Genomic DNA, 26,833 nt, shown 5'->3' on the forward strand with positions numbered 1-26,833 from the left:
TCCTGTTTTCCTTATCTGACAGATTTTAAAACCACAACATGTGAGTTTAGGGCATCCTTGGTGGCTCAGCAGTAAAGAATCTTCTTGCCAGTGCACAGACATGGGTTTGATCCCTGGGTTGGGAAGATTCCCTGGAGAAGGAAATGGCACCCCACTCTAGTATTCTTGCCTGAGAAATCCCATGGACACAGGAGCCTGACAGCTACAGTCCATGGGGTTGCAAAAGAGTCATACATGACTTAGTGATTAAACAACAACAACTGTGAGCTTAACCCACTGCCCAGGTAAGCAGCAAGCAGTGAAGTCAGGGTTTGAATTCTGTGTGTGTCTGTTTATTTTTTTTTAAGTTGAAGTATGGTTCTTTACAGTGCTTCAAATGTTCAACAAAGTGATTCAATTTTATGTGTGTGTGTGTGTGTGTGTGTGTGTGTGTGTATGTATGTGTGTGAGCAAGTATATTCTTTTTCATTCTATTTTCCATTATAGGTTATTACAAAATACTGAGTATAGTTACCTGTGCTATACAATAGATCCTTGTTCTTTTTTTTTTATATATATATACAGTAGTGTGTATCTGTTAATCACAAATTCCTGATTTATCCCTTCCTCCTGCTTTGCCCTTTGGTAATCTAGTTTGTTTTCTATGTTGGTGAGATTATTTCTGTTTTATAAATAAGTTCATTTATATAATCTTTTTTAGATTCTACATATAAGTGATATCATACTACATTTGTCTTTCTCTGACCTACTTGGTATGATAATCTCTAGGTCCATCCATGTTACTACAAATTGCATTATTTCATTCTTCTTTATGACTGAGTAATATTCTATGTGTATGTCTTTGTGTGTATATACTGTGTATGTATATATAAATATAGTGTGTATATATATATATAGTGCTATATATATATATATATATATATATATATGCATACTACTTGTAAGCACTACTTAACAAGACATGGAAGCAACCTAAATATACATTGACAGATGAACTGATAAAGAGGTGCTTTTATCAGTTGAACAGATAAAGAGATGCTTAATGTCTTATAAGCACTACTTAACAAGACATGGAAGCAACTGATTTATCAGTTCATCTGTCAGTGGACAATTAGGTTGCTTCCATGTCTTGTAAGTAGTGCTGCTGTGAACATCGGGGAGCATGTATCTTTTGAATTAGAGTTTTTGTCTTTTCTGGATACGTGGACAGGAGTGGGTTTGCTGGGTCATATGATAACTCTTGTTTTTTTGTTTTTGTTTTTGTTTGTGTTTTTTTAAGAAACTTCCATACTGTTTTCCATAATGTACCAATTTACATTCCCAATTTACCAACAGTGTATAAGAGTCCTCTTTTCTCCATACCTCCTTCACTATTTATTTTTTGTAGGCTTTTTAATGATGGCCATTCTGTCTGATGTGAGGCAATACCTCATTGTAGTTTGGATTTGCATTTATCTAATAATTAGTGATATTGAGCATCTTTTCATGTCCCTCTTGGCCATGTGTATTTCTTATTTGGAGAAATTTCTTCTTAGGCATTCTGTCTATTTTTTGATTGAGTAGTTTGTTTTTTTGATATTGAGATTTATAAGCTATTATATATACAGACATCTGTTGCACTTCTATGCATTATCATCAAGAAAACAGAAAGAGAAATTAAGGGAAATACCCATTTATCATTGCATGAGAAAATGAACAAAAAATCTGAGAATAAACCTATTTAAGGAGGCAAAAGGAAACTGTAAGACACTGATTAAAGAAATTAAAGACAACATGAACAGATGGAAAGATATACCATGTTCTTAAATTGGAAGTTTCAATATTGTTAAAATGACCATACTAGTCAAGGTACCCTACAAATTGAGTGCAATTCCTATCAAGTTACCAATAATATTTTTCATAAAATAAGAACAAAAAAAATTAAAATTTTTATGGAAACACAGAAAATCTTGAATACTAGAAACAGTCTTTAGAAAGAAGAACAGACCTGGTGGAATCACACGCTGTGACTTCATACCATACTACAAAAGCTACTTTAATGAAAAAGTCACTCAGTCGTGTCCAACTCTTTGCAACCCCATGGACTGTAGCCTACCAGGCTCCTTTGTCCATGGGATTTTCCAGGCAATAGTACTGGAGTGGGTTGCCATTTCCTTCTCCAGTGGATCTTCCTGACCCAGGGATGGAACCCAGGTCTCCCGCATTGTAGACAGACGCTTTACCATCTGAGCTACCAGGGAAGTCCATGGAAAGATATACCATGTTCTTAATTGGAAGTTTCAATATTGTTAAAATGACCACACTAGTCAAGGTACCCTACAAATTGAGTGCAATTCCTATCAAGTTAACAATAATATTTTTCATAAAACAAGAACAAAAAAAAATTAAAATTTTTATGGAAACACAGAAAACCTTGAATACTAGAAACAGTCTTTAGAAAGAAGAACAGACCTTGAGGAATCACATGCTGTGACTTCATACCATACTACAAAAGCTACTTTAATAAAAACAGTATGATAATGGCACAGAAATCAGACATATAGATTAGTGAAATAACATAGAAAGTTCAGAAATAAACCCCACACTTATGGTCAATTCATCTAAGACAAAGAAGGTGAGACTATATAATACAATGGATAAATGACAGTCTCTCTAATAAGTGATGCTGGGAAATCTGGACACAACATGTAGAAGAATGAAATTAAAACATTCTATAACACCATATACAAAAATAAACTTAAAATGAATTAAAGACCTAAATGTAAGACCAGGTACTACAAAACTCCTAGAGGAAAATGCAGGCAGAATACTATTTGACATAAATCACAGTGATATTTTCTTGGTTCCATCTCCTACAGTAAAAGAAACAAAAGCAAAAATAGACAAATGAGGCCTAATGAAATTTAAAAGATTTTGCACAGCAAAGGAAACCATAAACAGAACAAAAAACAACCTATGGAAAGGCAGAAAATACTTACAAATGATGTGACCGACAAGGAATTAATTTACAAAATATATAAGCATTGTTCAAATTTGAGGAGATTCCCAACTCCAGAACCTGAGTAGCTAACTATTCTATTAGTGACTTCAACATGCTGTTGACTGTGATCCACAGTAAAACTGCTTCATATTATGATTTCATGCTTGTGCAAACGTCTCTCTCTCACACACACATACAGACACACACACGAGAAACAAAAATTTTATGAAACAATGTTATTCTTGCACTGTGCTCCAATATTTTCTATTATATATGTTATATTTTAGTTCATACAAAAGACAAAATGATGGTCACAAGCCCAAAATTGATATCATGATCCACTGACTGCACCTGCAGTTTCCAAACGTGGCTCCTCATTGTCATCCCGTTGGACTGGACTTCACTGGTCTATGTTAGCATCACTTTAGGAGCTTCATTGATGTTTCAGGTTCTCACAGCAGAGCCTATTTTCCAGTAATGGAATTAGGGCTCAGGGAGATTTGTAACGTACTCTGAACCAAATAGCTAATAAACGGTAACATGTATACCTGTGGCAGATTCGTTTTGATGTTTGGCAAAACTAATACAGTGTTTGAGGTTTAAAAATAAAATAAAATTAAAAAAAAAAAAAAGAATTGTCTTTTTTAAAAAATATGTTTGTTGAATGATATTCTCATCAGATATTTTCCCATTTTTTCCTACCAACCCACTAAAAAGGATTCCCCTAACCATAACAAACATGAATATGTATAAAGCAAAACTGGAAGATACTACTTCTAATGTTATGTCTGTTATTTGGACAGTATCTGTTTAGAAACAGATTTATTCACTTATACACCATGGACTAATAAGTATCAGGGAAAGATACTCAAAATCTCACTCCTCCCCAGCCAAGAGCCCTTTCTCTTTACAATGTCTAGCTGGCTGTGGAAGTGGAGAAAATCTGTTGGTTTGGTTAATTAAGCTACTTGTTTAAGTACCAATAGGAAGCAATGATGCCTGTGTCTCAATATCCTGATTTAGGGAACCTGGGAAGCTGAGAGCAGACTCTGTAGAGGGGGAGCTGTTTCTGTGAGTTGCCCCACTTAGGTGATCCAGGCCTGCATCATCCTACTTGGTTCCCCGCTCCCTGTGATCCTGGGAGTAGCAGTGAGCTTCCAGTGTCATCTCTCTCTCCCCCAGGCTCACCCCCATCACTGTTGACTCCACCATGAGCAGGTCAGAAGTGAGGGAGGTGTGACATCATCAAGGACCTGCATAGGAACCAGAGGCAGGGTAGTGGTGACATAGACCATCAGTCCTGGAGTCTGGTAGGGAACTTTCAGAGACAAATACTGTATTCTCAAGAAAGTACTCCTCACTTTGTGTTCACAGTTTCAGGAAAAGCAAAAATGAAACTTTTTCCTAAATAATTTCCTTAAACATAACAGGTAGATGAAGTGTATGTATCCTTTGTGCTCACAACCTGAAGTATTTAGTTAAGTATGCTCCCCATAAAGAATATCAAGGGGAGATTATATTCTGGAGTAGCCGCTTATCTGAAAGGATGTGGAAAATGGATTTCAGACCCTCTTCAGATGATTCTCTGCACCAAGAGCCCCTTATGCTGTTGGCACAAAGGAAATATTTGCAGTTTAAGAGGAATTCCATACACATTCAGTATTTATGTTTGCACTGCAAGTGTTGGCACAGATCAGCAGCCATCATCTTTATCCTGATTAATCAGATTCATTTTTATATTTAATAGTTTTTTTAAAAATCAAAGAAAAAACTTGGTAGTTTTTAAACAGCCCTCTCTGCTCTTTCTTATTTCCATTCTGTGAGTTTTCTGCAGTAGGTCGAAGGTGAAGGTAGAGCTGTCTCTATGACTTCTCTGTGATTACCTGGCTTTATTTCCATTGTTTCTTGTTGAGAAAAAGAGAAAAAGAAAAAGAAAATAGGTGGATGTACTATACATTTCTTTACTGTTGTTAAGATATACACTGGAATCTAGCCTAATGCAGTTGGCCCTTTGTTCCTGACACTGAAGACTCCATTAAATCCCATGGAATTGCTTCCTGGAGCCCCTGAAGGAGGACTTTAGGGACTTAAATTCTTTTTCATTTCTTGGAAAAGAATGTTTTTGTCTGAATATGGGTGATGATTATAGCTGCATCCCTCATAGCTCAGTTGGTAGAGAATCCACCTGCAATGGAGGAGACCCCGGTTTGATTCCTGGGTCAGGAAGATCCACTGGAGAAGGGATAGGCTATCCAATCCAGGATTCTTGGGCTTCCCTATGGCTTAGCTGGTAAAGAATCCACCTGCATTGTGGGAGACCTGAGTTAGATCCCTGGGTTGGGAAGATCCCCTGGAGAAGGGAAAGGGTACCCACTCCAGTATTCTGGCCTAAAGAATTCCATGGACTGTATAGTCCATGGGGTCGCAAAGAGTCGGACATGACTGAGTGACCTTCACTCACTTTATGGGTGATGATCAGTTCATTCAGAGGGTTTAGGATTAAAAAAGAAGAAAAAGAAAACAAGATTAAAGCAACTTCATGTGATTCCCACATTCTTGAAAGAGAGACACTCGTTTCAGTTCAGTTCATTTGCTCAGTCGTGTCTGACTCTTTGCGACCCCATGAGTCACAGCAGGCCAGGCCTCCCTATCCATCACCAACTCCTGGAGTACATCCAGACTCACGTCCATCGAGTCAATGATACCATCCAGCCATCTCATCCTCTGTCGTCCCCTTCACCTCCTGCCCCCAATCCCTCCCAGCATCAGAGTCTTTTCCAATGAGTCAACACTTCACATGAGGTCACCAAAGTACTGGAGTTTCAGCTTTAGAATCATTCCTGCCAAAGGAATCCCAGGGCTGATCTCCTTCAGAATGGACTGGTTGGATCTCCTTGCAGTCCAAGGGACTCTCAGGAGTCTTCTCCAACACCACAGTTCAAAAGCATCAATTCTTTGGCACTCAGCCTTCTTCACAGTCTAACTCTCACATCCATACATGACCACAGGAAAAACCATAGCCTTGACTAGACAAGAAATAGAGGAAACAACAGAATGGGAAAGACTAGGGATCTCTTCAAGAAAATCAGAGATACAAAAGGAACATTTCATGCAAAGATGAGCTCAATAAAGGACAGAAATGGTGTGGACCTAACAGAAGCAGAAGATATTAAGAAGAGATGGCAAGAATACACAGAAGAACTGTACAAAAAAGATCTTCATGACCAAGATAATCACAATGATGTGATCACTGACCTAGAGCCAGACATCCTGGAATGTGAAGTCAAGTGGGCCTTAGAAAGCATCACTACGAACAAAGCTAGTGGAGGTGATGGAATTCCAGTTGAACTATTCCAAATCCTGAAACATGATGCTGTGAAAGTGCTGCACTCAATATGTCAGCAAATTTGGAAAACTCAGCAGTGGCCACAGGACTGGAAAAGATCAGTTTTCATTCCAATCCCAAAGAAAGGCAATTCGAAAGAATGCTCAAACTACCACACAATTGCACTCATCTCACACGCTAGTAAAGTAATGCTCAAAATTCTCCAAGCTAGGCTTCAACAATATGTGAACCATGAACTTCCAGATGTTCAAGCTGGTTTTAGAAAAGGCAGAGGAACCAGAGATCAAATGCCAACATCCGCTGGATCATAGAAAAAGCAAGAGAGTTCCAGAAAAACATCTGTTTCTGCTTTATTGAGTATACCAAAGCCTTTGACTGTGTGAATCACAATAAACTGTGGGAAATTCTGAAAGAGACGGGAATACCAGACCACCTGATCTGCCTCTTGAGAAATTTGTATGCAGGTCAGGAAGCAACAATTAGAACTGGACATGGAACAACAGACTGGTTTCAAATAGGAAAAGGAATTCGTCAAGGCTGTATATTGTCACCCTGTTTATTTAACTTATATGCAGAGTACATAATGACAAACGCTGGACTGGAAGAAATACAAACTGGAATCAAGATTGCCAGGAGAAATATCAATAACCTCAGATATGCAGATGACACCACCCTTATGGCAGAATGTGAAGAGGAACTCAAAAGCCTCTTGATGAAAGTGAAAGTGGAGAGTGAAAAAGTTGGCTTAAAGCTCAACATTCAGAAAACAAAGATCATGGCATCCAGTCCCACCACTTCATGGGAAATAGATGGGGAAACAGTGCAAACACTGTCAGACTTTATTTTTCTGGGCTCCAAAATCACTGCAGATGGTGACTGCAGTCATGAAATTAAAAGACACTTACTCCTTGGATGGAAAGTTGTGACCAACCTAGATAGCATATTCAAAAGCAGAGACATTACTTTGCCAACAAAGGTTCGTCTAGTCAAGGCTATGGTTTATCCTGTGGTCATGTATGGATGTGAGAGTTAGACTGTGAAGAAGGCTGAGTGCCAAAGAATTGATGCTTTTGAACTGTGGTGTTGGAGAAGACTCCTGAGAGTCCCTTGGACTGCAAGGAGATCCAACCAGTCCATTCTGAAGGAGATCAGCCCTGAGATTTCTTTGGAAGGAATGATGCTAAAGCTGAAACTCCAGTACTTTGGTGACCTCATGTGAAGTGTTGACTCATTGGAAAAGACTCTGATGCTGGGAGGGATTGGGGGCAGGAGGAGAAGGGGATGACAGAAGATGAGATGGCTGGATGGCATCGCTGACTCGATGGACGTGAGTCTGTGTGAACTCCGGGAGTTGGTGATGGACAGGGAGGCCTGGCGTGCTGGGATTCATGGGGTCACAAAGAGTCGGACATGACTGAGCAACTGATCTGATCTGACCTAACTAGATAAACCTTTGTTGGCAAAGTAATATCTCTGCTTTTGAATATGCTATCTAGTTGGTCATAACTTTCCTTCCAAGGAGTAAGCGTCTTTTAATTTCATGGCTGCAGTCACCATCTGCAGTTATTTTGGAGCCCCCAAAAATAAAGTCTGACACTGTTTCCACTGTTTCCCCATCTATTTCCCATGAAGGAATGGGACCAGATGCCATGATCTTCATTTTCTGAATGTTGAGCTTTAAGCCAACTTTTTCACTCTACCCCTTAAATAAGGTGCTCAGATTAGAAATGAAAATGTAGCCTTTCTACTCAGATTAAAAATGAAAACATAGCCTTTATACATTTTACAAAGGAAGCCGCAGTGGTAGATACACTTGAAAATATACTTCAGTGGAATGCAGTTTCCTGATTTGGAACTGACATGATCAGGGTACAGTGCTGTGCTTCATCTGCTTTGTTTGTAACCACTTGTATGTTTTTTGCCTTCATCCCAGGTCTTTTTAAGCCTCTGAAGGCTAGTGGTTAGGTTTCTTTGTAAGATAATGAGAGGTTCGTCTTCTAGCACCCTCTACAAAGGGTCTAGTATGATCGCTGTACTACATTAAATGTTCTGATTCAGAGTGGCCATTTTTGGGTCACACACTGTCTTTCCACTCATATGGTTCACTAGACCCAGGGTAGATAAGGTGCCACTGGGGAAGCTAGAAGAAGATTTGAGGAGCTGTGGGGACTACAGAAAGTTTTGTTCTCTCTGGGCAGCAGCAGCCAGGAGTCTTCAAAGTCTACTGATATACTAAAACAGACAAAAGTGGCCCATCACCAAGTGGGTGCTCAGGCCCAGTACTACCAATGTCAGTAGTATGGTTTTTTTACAGAGCACAAGGTAAGAGGTGGGGAGAGAGTGGGGCAGGAGAGCCTGAGTGACACCGTGTTGTCAGTTAATTTCTCTACGCACATCCAATATGAACTTGTATTATATTAGTAACAAAGGAAACAATTACTACGGAATATAGCACAAATGATAAATTTAAATAGTGTAAACTTTAAATTAAACCATGATGAAAAACAGTTTTGAATCTAATGCTCCACTTAAAATATTACATTGAATAAGTGTCTGTTTTCCTGACTCTGTGGTGCCAGTTGTGCAAGAGTGTGCTCAAGTCGTGTCCAACTCTTTGTGACCCCATGGACTGTACCCCATCAGGCTCCTCTGTCTATGGGATTCTCCAGGCAAAAGTACTGGATAGGTGTTCCCTTCTCCAGGGGATTTTCCTGACTCAAGGTTCCAATCCACATCTCCTACATTGTGGATTCTTTACCTGTTGAGCTGCTTACTCTTATTATATGAGGTTTAATTGTGTACCTTCAGAAAAAATGCAAGAGACAATAAATAGTGTATATTTACATGTAGGTTGTGTGTCCTACCATAAATCTCTACACTGTTCTGCCTGCACTTATTTATAAGATTAATTTCTTAACTTTATTGCTTAGAGGTGGGTAATTTAATATCTATCAGAAATGATCATTCATTTGACCCTTATTTGCCCTTGCGGTATATGTTTACTGTGGGCACATTTATTACCTTTTGAAGATAATGGTTTCTTATTTGGCAAATGTTGGAAGTAGAATGAGTAGAAACTGAAATGAACACTATGCATAAAACACTGACATATTAAAACAGATTGATCAAAAATTGCCTGCCAGCTTTAAAGAAAAATATAACTTCAATCAGTTAAACTTTTAATTAGTCATTCTTTTTATTCAGCAAGTTTCGATTAAAACTTTACTGATTTTGAAATGTCTTAGCAAAGAGAAATAGTCTTATTTACTAAACTATATCTTCCATTTAATACTGCAAAATAAACGTTCATAATTCTCAATATATCCTTTTAGATTGATGGTATAGACTTGAGTGGGGACCCTTATTACAATGGGAAATGCTTAATTTCTGTTTTTTGCATGACATTCAGCAGTGGTTTGGTGATAATTAGCAGAACCTCCTTAAGGCCTACGTAGTGTCTGAGGGCTCTGATAAAAGCTCAGTCTGAAGCAGCTGCAGGCACTGGTCAGGGGCTCAGAAGTGAGGGACTCCTCTTTCTGCAAAGAATCCTGCTTTAGTCCCCTAGTCTTTAAAGAACTTCATCCCCTTCAAAGAGTGTTCCCAAGAGAAGAAGGTGAGGGAGGTGACAATAAAAAGAGGCTCTAATTATGTAATTGGTGACTGAATTTTAAATGAGGACACTGTGCCTGTTCTCCTGAATCACCAAAACTGCCCTTCACAAATGTGCTAATACTGTGACACTTTTCATTGTTTAAGGAAGGAAGAAAGGTCTTTAAAAAATAAGCTGAGGTGGGAGGGGGGTTCAGGATGGGGAACATGTGTATACCCATGGCAGATGCATGTTGATGTATGGCAAAACCAATACAATATTGTAAAGTAAAAAAAAAATAAAATATATAAAAATAAAAATGATAAATAATAAGAACTTAAAAAAATAGTAAGCTGATTTTTTTCATAGACTATCTTAGATAGCACTTTAATAGACTATATTTTGAAAACCAGGTTGATGCTTCATACCTTAGACGTCTTAACAGGATGTGAATTTGCTTTATGAGAGGAACCTGAGAGAAAAAGTGTTCAGGTCATGTAAGCCAGGGTGAGCAAAGCATTCTTGTCATCATTGTAAGCAGAGAGACCACATCTCACTTTTCCCAATTGAGCTCAAAGCTGGTTGCTTAAGCTGGCCTTTTTCAAGCCCTTTATCTCCTCAAACACAAATGCTTGAAAAGTCTATTGTTTTGGGCCCCAGAGTAAATTCCTGCCATAGTTTAGATCCTTGGAGGGAAGGTGGAGGAGAGTCAGAGGAAAGGGGGGAATATCACAGACCAGTCTCCTCTCTCCTGGTGACGTCATTTGTGTAAATCTAATGGAAACAGCTAAAGGAAGAGAAATTGCCTGCATGTTGCAATCTTACAAAGAATAAAACGTTTTCTAAAAATCTGAAGTAGAATGATGATTATTCCCTGACAAGGAACTCTTACCATTGCTTAGATGGTTATTTAGTCTTTGATCCTAAATTCCAGAGTTTTAAAGGAGGCCTTAAATGTGGTTCTTGTGATTTTTCAGTTCAATTCAGTAACCATTTTGAAACATCCTGTGACCAGTGATTTTCAGTGCTTTAGAAGCATATTGGCTGTTTGCTCAACAATGTGCAAATGTAGCTCCCCTTATAATGTCTTTTTAATTTTGGATTCTACTTAGGGGTACATCTTTTTTTGATGGCCTACCATGTGTTTTCTGCATCCATTTCTCTCTTACAAGACTTAAAACTAAGACAATAGGGAAAGACGATGTGGGAGGCGCTCCGAGTGACATTCTTCTTCATGGCTGGAGTGAAGAATTATCTATATTCATTTTCCTTCTCAGGCTTTTGTGAAATGATGAGGAACAGAACAGCTCTAAGTCCAGGCAGGAATTGAACATGGTGATTCTGATCAGTTCCCGGGCACTTGTGGAAGAATCAAGTCTCCTCTTATTCCTACACGTGTGCATCCCCTTGTTCTGCCCCCTTCGTTAAAAAGAGCCAGTTGGGCTCTTCTCTGCTGCTCATATTTTATGTCCTCGCTTACTAGAGCCTTCCATAAGAAACTTAAATGGCCTACATGAGCTTATGTACAAGATTCTCTCTTAAACACAGAATGAAAGAAAAGAAAGAAAATCAAGTCGCTCAGTCATGTCCAACTCTTTGTGACCCCATGGACTGTAGCCTGCCAGGCTTCTCCATCCATGGGATTTTCCAAGCAAGAACACTGGAGTGGGCTGCCATTTCCTTCTCCAGGGGATCTACCCAACCTAGGAATTGAACCCGGATCTCCCATATTGCAGGCAGACTCTTAACATCTGAGCCACAAGAAGAGGGATGCATTTCCAGAGTAATTTACCTGTGGCTCCTCCTAAAATAGATGAATAAAAGGAGCTATTAAATTAAAATAATATTATTATGACACAGGTCACAGTGGGTTTTAGGTCCTCCTGGCTTTGAAGTTAGTAACGAGGCTCTCTGAGGTGTTCTGTGCTGATGTACAGGTGAGAGAATGTGGGATCAGCTGGTGCAGGATCACAGAATCTCTCTCCATGGACAGAGGAGCCACAGGCCCCAGGAGCTGACTTCTCTTTGCATGTGTGGGGATGTTCATTCACACCTATTGAGAGAGTCCCCATCCCAGAATACTGTTTTACCAAATGGAGAAAATATCCTAGTTTATTCTTCATTGCAATGTGAAAATAGTTCACAATTTTGCTTTGAGGCACAAACCTCAACTAATCATGCTTTTGATGTTTCCCAGCATCACACCAGGATTGACAGTTAATTTATGTAAATCTTGATGTAAAGTTTCTCAAATAATTATATCATCATTTTGTGTGTGTGTTTAAGTAGATATTCATTACCAGGAAGGTATTTAAAACAAATAAACAAACAGATCTTCCTTTCTATTCTTCAGTTTCTTTCTTAATATGAAAAAGCTTCTTCAACACTACCTTCTGTTAGTGTTCAATAGTCCAGAGGATATTTAGTAGCATGCTTTGTACAATGGAAAATTATTTTAGAGATACTATTTTGTAAATATACATTTGAAACCTTATTATTAATGATCACAGTGAATTTTGATATTTTATATTTTATTTCTGTCCTGTAAGCACTGGAATAAAATGAAAAGAGGTTAAGGTAAAAACATTCACTATTTTGTTGCATTTAGGAACCTGTTTTATTTACTGGAACAATGAGGAAAAATCTGGATCCTTTTCATGAGCATATGGATGTGGAACTGTGGAAAGTCTTAGAAGAGGTAATTTATTAAATGTAATGTGTAAGTATGAGTATATGTGTATATACATTTTTAACATTGCAGGTAATTAAAGGGAGCTTATCAGTTTAACTGACTTTGTTTACCTCCTAGGAAAATTCTGATGACATGAGTGCACTTAAAATGTGTGTATTGATGATGGTGATGAAAACCAACAATATAATGCTTCATGTTTCTATTTTTGCTTTTTCCCTAATACTGTGAGCAACTAGATACATTATCTTGTCCTTAGCAGAACACTAAATTAGATGTTAAAGCTGTGGGATCAAATTCCACTAGTGACCTGGTGAATTAATTACCCTAATTACCCTCCAATGTTCATTTTATTCCTCTGGTCTTAGGAAACATCCATGATGTGGAGACAATAGTAATTTTTCATTATTAACTTAAAAATGTGACAGATTATACCAATAAAATGCTATGCAGTTTCACAGGAAAGTGTTTATAAAGATAGAATATATAACTGGAATGTGCTAATGATTATTTATTGGTGATTATGCCATTTTAATGCTGTAGCATGAATGCAGCTAACAGAACCTTAGAGTGTTTGCTTACTTTTTATGTGGACAGGTTCATTTCTAGAGAATTTTCTGTTATTTGTATCATGTTCCCCCTTTCCCCACTTCTTTGAATTTCCTTACCATTGAATGAAAAAAAAAATTGACTATTAAGTTTCCATTGCCTTGTGTATTTTAATACAAAGTACTTTGTATATTTTCCCTTGTTTTACAAATCAGTTCTACTGATGGCAGAAAGTCTAGATATCTAAACAGTAGACAGACTTCTAATTTCTCATAGAACCTAGCTCAGTCTTGTGCTTTTAAAAAATAAGCATGTGCATTCTTAAACACTAACAATGAAAGGTCTGAGAGATTAAGAAAATAATCCCATTTACTATTGCAACAAAAAGAATAAAATACCTAAGAATAAACCCACCTAAGGAGGCAAAAGACCTGTACTCAGAACACTATAAGATACTGACAAGGGAAACCAAATATGACACAACCAGATGGAGGGATATACCATGTTCTTGGGCTGGAAGAATCAATATTGTGAAAATGACTATACTACCCAAAGCAATCTACAGGTTCAGTACAATCCCTATCAGAAAAATCCAATGACATTTTTCATAGAATTAGAGCCCCAAATTTTACAATTTGTATGGAAACACAAAAAACCTCAAATAGTCAAAGCACTCTTGAGAAAGAAAAATTAAACTGGAGAAATAAGGTTCCCTGATTTAAGATACTGAGTTGGCCAAAAAGTTTGTTACATAAAATGTTATGGGAAAACCTAAATGAATTTTTTGGTCAACTCACTACAGAGCTGCAGTACTCTAGATGTATGGCACTGGCACAAAGACAGAAACATAAATCAATGGAACAGGCTAGAGAGCCCAGAGATGAACTCACAGATAGTCACCAAATCTATAACAAAGGAGGCAAGAATGTGCAATGGAGAAAAGATGGTCTCTTCTCTTTTCAATGGAGAAAAGACAGTCTCTTCAAAAAGACAGCCTCTTCCAGCTGCTGGGAAAACTGGACAGCTACATGTAAAAGAATGAAATGAGAATACTCCCTAATACCATATACAGAAATAAACTCAAAATGATTTAAAGACTGAATGTAAGACCAGACACTATAATACTCTTAGAGGAAAATAGGAAAAATACATTTTGACATGAAAAAATAACTGCTAGATGTTTTATTGATCTTTTCATTTCAGAGAAGTGTGGTGTATTTCTTTTAAAAAAATTTCTACTGTGCAAATCTGAGTGACCAATTGTTCGTGATGTTTTGAGTTGTTGTGTGTGCCATTTAGAGTCACCCTTCCAGGGAAGCTCTGAAACCTGTAAAATGTAGGCGAGCCTTGACTATGAGCAGGCAGATTTGGAGGTCTGACAATGTCCATCCAGTAATTCTGGTTTCTGAAGGATGTAAGCACACAGTCTTTACACACCCACCCTGCTTTCCAGCAACTGTGGGGATTTTATTTTCCTAAGTTGGGCCAATTGCTTCACTTTTTCCTGCCTGAAAAGAATTACACCTCTGATTTCATTTAAGTTTGTGAGTCTTTTACAGTGCAATTCTAAAGAGAAGAGGTGGGGAGATTAGTTAACCATCAAATGTGAAAAACAAGAGAGGATGATCTGCTGATCTTGAATTCACAGGACTATTTAATGGTGAAATTATGACATCTTAAAAAAAAAGGAAGTACTAGTTAATTATTTTCCTATTTGTTTCCAAGTTTGAGATCTTTTTTTCATGGATTCTCAGGTAGCAAAATTAGTCTAGAATTTCAGAACATATTGTTCCATGGACAGAGGGTCAATGCTAATCTAAATTCTAAAAATGATGAGGTGGTACAAGTGGTAGATAATACTAAGATCTACCCTTTGAGTGGAGATCATTGCTATGGGGGATACAAATGACTCAAGGACAGAGGCCCTTCTTCTAAAATTTTCTGTAAAAAAAATAAAATAAAATAAAGTACATTTGGAGGTTTCTATAAAAATAAATAAATATGAGTTTATTTCAAAAGTGAAGTGTGTGGTTTAGATGTATTGCTTCTGGGATTGACCATGTTAGCTTTAGTGATAATGCTTGGAGAAATCATCCCATCATTGTGTTTCTCTAGGAATTGCTTCTTTATGACTGTTTTAAAGAAAACCTACCAAATCTTTCATTGAAAAACATACAAATGTGATAAATCATTCCTAGAGAAAAAGAATAATGGGATGATTAATCACTCTAAGTGCATGCATGTGCATGCTCAGTCATGTCTGACTCTTTGCGACCCCCTATGTAACTATACTCCGCCAGAAACCTCTGTCCATGGAGTTTTCCAGACAAGAAATACTGGAGTGGATGGCCATTTCCTATTCCAGAGAATCTTCCCAAACCAGGAATCAAACTCACGTATCTTGCATCTCCTGCACTGGCAGGAGGATTCTTTATCCCTGCACCACCTGGGAAGCCCATCACTCTAAGAGGTATCACTAAATCAGTGAGATCAATTTTTAAGTGAAATCAAAACCCTAGTTACTAGTTTATAAATGATGCCAAACTGGACATGTGAACCCAAACTCACAGAGTTGGCCTGAGAGTGAGTAGGAGGAAACCACTATGTTTCCTCTTTTAAAGTCCTCTAGTTCTATTTCTTCCTTCTTCCTTGGGAGAGGTGGACATTCAGAAGGGATACAGTCCTGTGGATGCTGCCTGTCTCATCTTGGTTATTTTTCAAAATATGCTGAGAATACATTTTTCATATACTGAAAACTAATTAACTTACTATAAACTGACAAAAGTTCATCAGAAATTAGTGCTGATTGGGGTGCAAAGGCAACTCCACAAATGTAACAGGAATGTACCTGAAAATGAAGCACTTTATCAAAGGTTAAAAGATCACAGTAGATAAAACTCTCAAAATGAATCATTGAAGTCTTGCTTCTAAAAACAAAAACAAAACAGCTTAGATTCTAGGATATGGAATTAAGTATATGGGCTATTACATCAAAACTGGGAAGAAAGCACACAGTCAAATGGTCAACACTGATAGTATCTTTATTAGGACAGAAGTATGTCTCATATGTCCATATAGTCAAAACTATGGTGTTTCCAGTAGTCACGGATGGATGTGAAAGTTGGACCATAAGGAAGGCTGAATTGATGCTTTTGAACTGTGGTGCTGGAGAAGACTCTTGAGAGTCCCATGGAGAGCAAGGAGATCAAACCAGTCAATCCTAAAAGAAATCAACTCAATATATATTGGAAGGACTGCTGCTGAAGCTAAAGCTGCAATACTTTGGCCACCTGATGCAAAGAGCTGACTCATTGGAAAATACCCTGATGCTGGGAAATATTGAGGGCAGGAGGAGGAGAGGGAGACAGAGGATGAGATGGTTCGATGATATCATCAGCTCAATGGGCATTAGTTTTTTTTTTAAACTTTACAATATTGTATTAGCTTTGCCAAATATCGAAATGAATCCGCCACAGGTGTACATGTGTTCCCCATCCTGAACCCTCCTCCCTCCTCCCTCCCCATACCATCCCTCTGGGTCGTCCCAGTGCACCAGCCCCTAGCATCCAGTAAGGAGATGGTGAAGGACAGGGAAGCCTGGTGTGCTGCAGTCTGACAAATAGTCGGACATGACTGAGCGACTGAACAACAAAATGTCTCATCACAGAGGAAAACCAAGATACAGAAATCTGGGCATCAGCAGCACGTGCATTAGGAATCACGTGGTTCAGTCCTTGCTGTGGGACAGTTTATATGTCCATTTCCTGGGGCCTTATGTTTTGGTGAAGGGGCTCTCCCTCGATTTCTTTTACTGCTGGTCCTGCTCTAGTAAAACCTCTTCCCTGTCTGTTGATTGCATTTCCCTGTCTCATTCTAGCCCACACCAGCCTTTCTTTTTGAAAAGTAAGAAGGTTCCACAAAATATAGAAACTATCTGACATCTATGTTGACTGCCTGTGAGGGGTGCTGGTGCCTGGTTGGTATATACAGTACATTTAGTAGATTATTTTGAAAATGTTTAAGGTGATAGAGTGCCTTACATTTCAGTTTATTATTTTTCAATTTTGCTATATTCTATTTTTCCCAAGTTCAAAAACAATCTGAAGTATTCTGTACTGAGATTATAGTTTTTTAATTTATTTGTTTTTTAATTGAAGGAAAATCGCTGTACAGAATTTTGTTGTTTTCTGTCAAACATCAACAAGAATTAACCATAGGTACACCCATGTCCTATCCCTCCTGGACCTCATTCCCATCTCCTTCCCCATCCCATCCTTCTAGATTGTTATAGAGCCCCTGTTTTAATTCCCTGAGTCATAATATTATTTGATCCATTTTCCTTAAATAATAACTTTTTCAGTGCTTTCCACTGTTTAAAGTGTGATGTTATGATATCTTGGAGCCAGTTAATTGTTATAACAATACATTCCTTTTACACTTATTCTTAATAAGAAAATAGTGTTATATAAAATTATTTATCTATATGGATTTATTTTCTAATTTATAGGAACAGACATATCACACAAGGAGATTCACTTATGCCTTCATTCATACAGCCAACAAATACCTTCTGAGAGCTTGTTAGACAGGCAGTGTTACAGATTCTAGGGCTATCACAGTCATCAAGAGACGAAGTCTCTGCCCTGTTGGAGCTTAAATTCTCTTGGAGAAGATGGAAAACAAGCCTGTGCATATGTAACAAGGTCTCAATGCTGATACATGCAAAGGAAGAAAATGGAGCAGAACGTGAAGAGGCACTGCTGCTGCTGCTAAGTCGCTTCAGTCGTGTCCGATTCTGTGCGACCCCATAGATGGCAGCCCACCAGGCTCTGCCATCCCTGGGATTCTCCAGGCAAGAACACGAGTGGGTTGCCATTTCCTTCTCCAGTGTATGAAAGTGAAATGTGAAAGTGAAGTCGCTCAGACGTGTCTGACTCTTCGCAACCCCATGGACTGCAGCCCACCGGGCTCCTCCGTCCATAGGATATTCCAGGCAAGAGTACTGGAGTGGGTTGCCATTGCCTTCTCTGGAAGAGGTGCTAGCTGAGGGCATTACTAATATTGGGCAATATCTATTGATCTGTTATAAATTCTACATGTACTGATTCATTTTATACTCTATCAATGTTAGGAGGTTGTTACTGTTGTTCAGTTGCCCAGTTGTGTCTGACTCTTTGCTACCCCATGGACTGCAGCACGCCAGGCCTTCCTGGCCCTCACCGTCTCCTGGAGTTTGCCCAAGTTCATGTTCATTGCATCAGTGAAGCCATTCAGCCTTGTCATCCTCTGACACTCTCTTCTTCTTCTGCCCTCAATCTTTCCCAGCATCAGGGACTTTTCCAGTGAGTTGTCTGATGGCCAGAAGACTGGAGCTTCATCTTCGGCGTCAGTTCTTCCAGTAAATATTCAGACTTGATCTCCCTTAAGATTGACTGGTTTGATCTCCTTGCTATCCAAGGGACTTTCAGAAATCTTCTCCAGCACCACACTGAAGGAATCAATTCTTTCGCATTCTGCCTTCTTTGTGGTCCAGTTCTCACAACCATATGTGACCACTGGGAAGACCATAGCCTTCACTATATGGATCTTGGTTGGCACAGTAATGTCTCTGCTTTTCAACACACTGTCTAGGTTTGTCATCATTTTCCAGCCAAGAAGCAATCATCTTCTGATTTCATGGGTGTAGTCACCATCTGTAGTGATTTTGGAGCCAAAGAAGGGGAAATTTGTCACTACTTCCACTTTTCCCCTTCTATTTACCATGCAGTAATAGGATGTGATGCCATGATCTTAGTTTTTTTTTTTTTTTCTTTCTTTTTCTTTTTTTAGTATTTAGTCTTAAGCCTGCTCTTTCACTCTCTTCCTTCACCCTCATCAAGAGGCTCTTTAGTTCTTTGCTTTCTGCCATTAGAGTGGTATTATCTGCATATCTGAGGTTATTGATGTTTCTCTAGCCTGTCTTGATTCAGGCTTGTAACTTATCCAGCCCGGCATTCTTCATGATTTGCTCAGCATGTAGGTTAAGCAAACAGGGTGACAACAGACAGCCCTGTTGTACTCCTTTCTCTATCTTGAACCAATCAGTCATTCCATACAGGGTTCTAATTGTTGCTTCTTGACCCACATACAGGCTTCTCAGGAGACAGGTAAGATGGTTTGATAGTCCCATCTCTCTAAGAGCTTTCCACAGTTTGTCATAATCTACACGTCAAAGATTTTAACATAGTTGATTAAACAAAGATAAATGTTTCTGTGAAATTCCCTTGCTTCCTCTATAATCCAGTGAATGTTGGCAATTTGATCTCTAGTTCCTCTTCCTTTTCTAAATCCATCTTAGACATCTGGAAGTTCTTGATTCACATAATGATGAAGCCTAGCATGGATGATTTTAAACATGACCTTACCAGCTTGGGAAATGAGTACAATTGATGGCTGGCACATTCTTGGTACTACCCTTCTTGGGAATTAGGATGAGGATTGACCTTTTTCAGTCCTGTGGCCACTGCTGAGTCTTACAGATTTGCCAACATAATGAATGCAAAATCTTGATGGCATTGTCCTTTAGAGATTTGAATAGTTCTTCTGGAATTTCATTGCGTCCATTAGCTTTATTAACAGCAGTGCTTCTTAAGGCCCACTTGACTTTGCACTCCAGAATGTCTGGATCTGGGTGACTAACCACACCATCGTAGTAATCCAGTTCACTAAGTCTTTTTTTTTTTTTTTTTAATAGTTCTTTGGTGTATTCTTTCTACCTCTTCTTGATCTCTTTAGCATTTACTAGGTCTCTGCCATTTTTATCCTTTATCGTGATCATCTTTGGGCAGAATCCTCCCTTGATGTTTCCAGTTTTCCTGAAGACATCTCTAGTCTTTCCCCTTTTGTTGTTTTCTTGTGTTATTAAGCTTTGTTCATTGAAGAAGGCCTTCTTATCTCTCCTACCTATTCTTCAAAGCTCTGTGTTTAATCTGATGTACCTTTCCCTCTCTCCCTTGTTTTTCACCTCTTTTCGTTCTTTTGCTATTCAGAAAGCCTCCTCAGATAACCACTTTGCCTTCTTGCTTTTCTTTTTCTTTGGGATGGTTTGTTTGCCACCTCCTGCACAATATTATGTACCTCTGTCAATAGTTCTTCAGGCACACTGTTATCTAGATCTAGTCCCTTGAATCTATTTGTTATCTCTACTGCAAATTCGTACAGGATTTGATTTAAGTCATAAATGTCTGTCTAGTGTTTTTCATGGTTTTCTTTAGTTTAAGCCTGAATTTTGCTATGGGAGGTTGGTGATCTGAGCCACAGTCAGCTCCCAGTCTTGTTTTTGCTGATTGTATATAGCTTCTCCATCTTCTGCTACAAAGAATGTAATCATTTTGATTTCAGTATTGACCATTTGGTGATGCCCATGTGTAAAGTTGTCTGTTGTGTTGTTGAAAAAGAGTATTTTTTTTTTATGACTAGTGCATTCTCTTGGCAGAATTCAGTCAACCTTTGCCTGCTTCATTTTGTTCTCCCAGGCCAAACTTGCCTGTTACTCACGGTATATTTTGACTTCCTACTTTTGCATTCCAATCTCTGATGATGAATAGAATATCTTTTTAAGGTGTTAGTTCTAGGAGGTCTTGGAGAAGGCAATGGCACCCCACTCCAGTACTCTTGCCTGGAAAATCTGATGGGCGGAGGAGCCTGGTAGGCTGCAGTCCATGGGGTCGCTAAGAGTTGGGCATGACTGAGTGACTTCACTTTCACTTTTCACTTTCATGCATTGGAGAAGGAAATGGCAACCCACTCCAGTGTTCTTGCCTGGAGAATCTCAGGGACAGGGGAGCCTGGTAGGCTGCCATCTATGGGGTTGCACAGAGTTGGACACGACTGAAGCGACTTAGCAGCTAGGAGGTCTTCTAGGTCTTCACAGAACTGATCAACTTCAGCTTTTTCAACTTTGGTAGTAGGGACATGGACTTTGATTACTGTGATGTTGAATGGCTTGCCTTGAAAACAAACTGAGATCATTCTCTCATTTTTGAGGTTGCACCCAAGTACTGTGTTTCGGACATTTGGTGATTATGAGGGTTACTTTGTGTCTTCTATGGGATTCTTGCCCACAGTAGTAAATATAATGGCTATTTGAATTCAATTCACCCATTCCCAACCATTTTAGTTCGCTGATTCCTAGGATGTCATTGTTTATTCTTACCATCTCCTGCTTGACCGTGTCTGATTTTCCTTGATTCATGGACCTAACATTTCAGGTTCCTATACAATACTGTTCTTTGCACCATTTTATTTTACTTTCATCAACAGACACATCAACAACTGAGCATCATATTTGCTTTGGCCAAGCTGCTTCATTCATTCTGGGGCTATTGGTAATTCTCCGCTCTTCCCCAGTAGCATACTGGAAGCATTAGTAATAATGGGCAATATCTATTGATCTGCTGTAAATTCTACATGTACTGATTTATTTTGTACTCTATCAATGTTATGAGGTACCCACCTTTATAATTATGGTATTATAGTCTGAGAATTTAGGAAGCTAAGGCAGAGTAAGTTTAGTAACTTGCCCAGTTGGCAGAGCTAGGTAGGACTTATGCCCAGGCTGCCTGTCTTTAATCCTCCTTTTTTTTTTTTTTTGCTGTGCTAGTTCTTCATTGCTGCTTGCAGACGTTCTCTGCTGCTGCTGCTGCTTAGTCACTTCAGTCGTGTCTGACTCTGTGCGACCCCATGGACTTCAGCCTACCAGGCTTCTCCATCCATGGGATTCTCCAGGCAAGAACACTGGAGTGAGTTGCCATTTCCTTCTCCAATGCATGAAAGTGGAAAGTGAAAGTGAAGTCGCTCAGTCGTGTCTGACTCTTAGCGACCCTGTGGACTGCAGCCTACCGGCCTCCTCCATCCATGGGATTTTCCAGGCAACAGTACTGGAGTGGGGTGACATTGCCTTCTCCCAGACTTTCTCTAGTTGCAGCAAATGGACTATTGCCGGGAGCCGGCATATTGCATATTGAGTGCATATTGCATATTGCATACTGAGTGCAGCACTTTCCATAGCATCATCTTTCAGGATCTGGAATAGCTCAACTAGAATTCTATCACTGCCGGGAACAGGAGCTCCGCCCATGGCAAAGGTCATGAGGAAGGAGGCTTGGCATACGCAAAGGTGGGATCGAGCCTCAGGAGTCCCCCTGGAAATTCTCAAGCATCTACCCCCAAAACCAGAGTCTGCCTACTTTCTGCTTTGTGCTTTCACCTACACCTCTGACTTTATGGGGGTCTGTCCCCCACTACCTCTCTCTGAAAAAGAGTTAGCTTACAGCTCCAGTTAATAATTCCTGGGTGTGACAGTGTTTAACCTACAAACTCCTTTGGATATCCTCTAGCCTGCCTGAATAGGTTTTTCCGGCCACATGTGATTGTTCAGAGCTTCCCAGCTGTGAGAGGCAGGAGATGTTCTAAATGGTCTAAACACAGATTCCTTTGAGTAGTTAAAAGATTGATTAGAAATTGTATTGGTGAAGGGTTTTTCACTTATTGGGCCAATGTTTGCTGCTAAGTCTCCATACTCCTTACCTACCGTGTCCTTGGCAGTGTATTGATTGATATAATGGGTGTATAGAAATGTAAGTAGTAGCCTCAATATTTGTAATCTTGGACCCTTGAGTTAATTCTTTTCTTGATTGAGCCCACCTCACCTTTGCCCTATAGGAATGCAACTCTGTCCAATGCTTTTTTGGAGGCTGGCACCTGACTTTGGAATAATCACCTTTAGAGAAAAATAAGTTTCTTAAAATGTTAACAGGCCTCCTGGCCAGAAGATGATGTAATTCACCTGAACTTTTGCATATGATAAGTTTGAAAGCCTGGCTTCGATTAGGACCAGGAACTGCTGTCCTTGCGTGACTCCACCCCTTCCCCCATTATCCTCTATGCACAACTTAAGGTATAAAAACTACTTTGGAAAATAAAGTGCAGGCCTTGTTCACCAAAACTTGGTCTCCCCATGTCGCTCTCTCTCTCAAATTCTGGCTGAGTCTCCATCTGGAGCGCAGAACCCGCCATGCTTGCTAATTATGCCTGGGCTTCTAAGATCCGACCGGGGAGGCCTCAATGTCTCCTCTCCTTCGGGAGAACGGAAGGATGCCTGCGGCCTACGTAAGTGGTACAAACTTCTTGTCTTGAAGTTTTATTGGTCTCCCCCGTAAACCAAGCTACTCAGCCTCTTTTCTCCACTGAATTTTCCTACTGAGCTATCCTCATTCTATTACTCTTTATATCCTTAATTAACATTTAATTAAGCAGTTGTTTCCTGATCCTCACCTACGCCATCTCTCCTTCGAATACCCTGGATCAGCCGGGGCTGGACCCTGGCAGACTATCTCCTTATTGCAGTGCATGGGCTTCTCATTGCCATGGCTTCCCTTATTGCCGCTCTTTAGCTCTAGAGACACAGATTTCAGTAGTTGCGACATGCAGGCTCTGTAGTTGAGGCTTGTGGGCTTTAGAATGTGGCCTCAGTAGTTGTGGCACATGGGTTTACTTACTCCATTCCATGTGGGATCTTCCTGAGCCAGGGATCAAACCCATGTTCCCTGCATTGGCAGGTGGATTCTTAACCACTGGACCACCAGGGAAGTACCAAGCCTCCAATTTTTTGTTTTAAAAATTTCAGATTACAGGAACATGAAAGGAATAATATGATGAAGACCTATACACTTTCACCTGGATTCATCAGCTATTATGTCTTCCTGTTTTTTCTTCCTCTCTTTTAAAAATCTATATTTTGATGAATTGTTTGTAAGTTGAAGAAATGTTTATTTAAAAGTTAGAATAACTTTTTTTAAATTTTATTTTATTTTTAAACTTTACAATATTGTATTGGTTTTGCCATATATCAATATGAATCCACCACAGGTATACGCACGTTCCCCATCCTGAACCCTCCTCCATCCTCCCTCCCTGTACCATCCCTCTGAGTTGTCCCAGTGCACCAGCCCCAAGCATCCAGTATCCTTCATCAAACCTGGACTGGCGACTCATTTCATATATGATATTATTCATGTTTCAGTGCCATTCTCCCAAATCATCCCACCCTCTCCCTCTCCCACAGAGTCCACAAGACTGTTCTATACATCAGTGTCTCTTTTGCTGTCTCATATACAGGGTTATTGTTACCATCTTTCTGAATTCCATATATATGTGTTAGTATACTATATTGGTGTTTTTCTTTCTGGCTTTAAACATATAAATATATACTTGTGAGAACAGGACATTCTCTTATACGTCCTAATACAGTTATCTCAATCAATAAATTTAATAGTAATACTACACTGTTATCCAGGATATTTTCAGATTCACTAGTTATAATTCCTAGTTATTTTTGTTTACCCCTTCTACTATCCTTTTCCCCAATTTAATACTTAATTATAACTTGATTTTATGATTACACTACAGAAAACCTTTATATTCATATATTCTCATAGCCATCCCTGATTTATAAATGAAAACAGAGTCTCAGAAAACATCATTTTCTGAAAACATTTCCTCTAACAACCCTTTTTCCTCATAAAGTGGATATGGACAAAATCGAAGGAAAGTAGAAAACCAAATTAGTGATGAGATGTCATCCAAGTCAGGGGCAAGTGTGAGTCAGGATGTGTCTTAAGAAAGTCCAACCACTTGTACCACAGTCCAAGTCTTACCCTTTAGATTATGTGTACTTCTCAGGATAATGCTGCATAACAATACCATATTTAATTCTAACTCAGAATTCCCCTTTCTTGGGATTGGACTCCATCAATAGCACAATTCAGGTTTGCATTCATAGATATGTTCCATCATTTAGGATACCTGAAAATAAAAAAATGAAAATACTCCTCACTAACCCTTGGTGTGTTATTATCTGACATTATAATGTGTCAGATAACTTATCAGCCATCACTCATCAATCTGTTGGTCTCTTAATTTGAAGTGTATTTTGTCTTTGTTCTTCAAGTATAGCCTGAGTTTGGTTCATGCTCTATAATATTTTTCCAAAGTAAATATTTATTTAATTGACCCCTACCACCAAACGTACTTTTCAAGTATCTGTGGTAGTCAAAAATTTGTTTTTCCTCTAATAAGTACAATTTTATGAAGATAGATTAATAGAAACATCACCTATATCCATATTCTGGGGGAAATAAGGTGTTGTGTCTTATTTTCATATAATGAGTTTTCATATGAAACTCCGTGAATGAGTTTTCATTCACTGTAAGACATTTATGACACTGAGGAAAATGCACTTGATTGGTCCACTATTTATAGAATTAAACTTGGGAAAGAGTTGTTATCAAAATAGGCTCCAGTTGCCATTGTTTGAATTTGTATATTGTAAACTTCACCAAATGGTAAAGTGTTGGTAAGATTATATCTTCAGAGAAAAAGACTTACTGTAAATATTTTTAAAGTTTTTCTTTAGTGTACCAACTCCTATGCAAAGTGTACTTTGGGAAACTTGACTCAACCATAAAGATCATTTTAACTTTTCTGTTGAAACCACACTGGGAGAAATGGCTTCATTTTTTGAGAGACTTACTTAACTAATCCCTAGGCAGGGTTTCTGGTGTATATCCTATAGCAGGGATGGAGGACACTGAGATCTTTCTGTCCTTAGTTGACTCCACCATCTTTCTCAGTGAATGCTCATTGGAAAGAGCTCTTCCTATCACCCTGGCTGTACATGCAATATGTGTAAGAAGTCCTGAGGACATCAAAGCTCTAATGTCTAAGAGGTTTGTCTACTTTAGTAATAGTTTGCTTAGGAAAAAGTCATTCTTTCTGTACCTACAGGTGCAACTTAAAGAAGCCATTGAAGGTCTTCCTGGTAAAATCAATGCTGAATTAGCAGAATCCGGGTTGAACTTGAGTTCTGGACAGAGACAATTGGTGTGTCTTGCTAGGGCTATCCTCAGAGAAAATCGGATATTGATTATTGACAAAGCCACATCGAATGTGGATCCAAGGTATGGAGCTGAGACCAGGAAACCTTGAATCTGACTTGTCAGTGTGGTAAATGGAAAACATTTAGTGATGCTTAGAAATGTTTCTAAGTGCTCTCTTAGTCCAATGGATATCTTTTGATAATATCAATTCCAGAAAACAAAGGAAAAACCAAGACATTTTGTATGGCATTAATGTTGTTATGAGGCATCCTGAGAGAGCTATATTCCTAAATCCAGCTCCTTATAGTTTCAAGCAATTTTGAGGGAAGATTATTTTCCATCATTTTATGAAAAAGAGTAAATTTCTAAATAGATTTTTATGCTTAGTTTTTTAGGAACAAGATTATATGTTAACATACTGATTTTTAGAAACATTATAAAAATATCATATATTTTTAAGTCTTAAGTCTGCTTGTCATGTCTTTACTGAACTATATTAACTTTTTTTTAAAATATAGAACTGATGAGTTAATACAAAAAACAATTCATGAGAAATTTGCCCAGTGCACTGTGCTAACCATCACACACAGTTTGAGCAACGTCATTGACTGTACACGGATAATGGTAAGACCCTACCATTTTAGGTTTTTTCATTTATGTTAAGTTTTTCAGCATATCCATCCTTGTAAAACTTGATAGGAACCTCCAGTAATTTAATTTTCTCTTAGTTTCTCCTCTCATTCCTGAAAATTGTTGTTGTTCA

General features: G+C 38.7%; 1 protein-coding gene across 1 annotated transcript in view; it reads left to right on the forward strand.

The window, feature by feature from the left end:
- Positions 1 to 26,833, forward strand: part of LOC133258055 (ATP-binding cassette sub-family C member 4-like) — a 169,436-nt gene that overhangs the window by 130,821 nt on the left and 11,782 nt on the right. The window contains exons 27-29 of the mRNA XM_061434394.1: positions 12,524 to 12,613; positions 25,979 to 26,151; positions 26,589 to 26,694. Coding sequence (XP_061290378.1) covers positions 12,524 to 12,613; positions 25,979 to 26,151; positions 26,589 to 26,694 — 369 coding nt within the window. The remainder of the gene's footprint in view (positions 1 to 12,523; positions 12,614 to 25,978; positions 26,152 to 26,588; positions 26,695 to 26,833) is intronic.

This window comes from Bos javanicus, chromosome 12 (assembly GCF_032452875.1).
Source record: "Bos javanicus breed banteng chromosome 12, ARS-OSU_banteng_1.0, whole genome shotgun sequence".
NCBI lineage: Eukaryota > Metazoa > Chordata > Mammalia > Artiodactyla > Bovidae > Bos > Bos javanicus.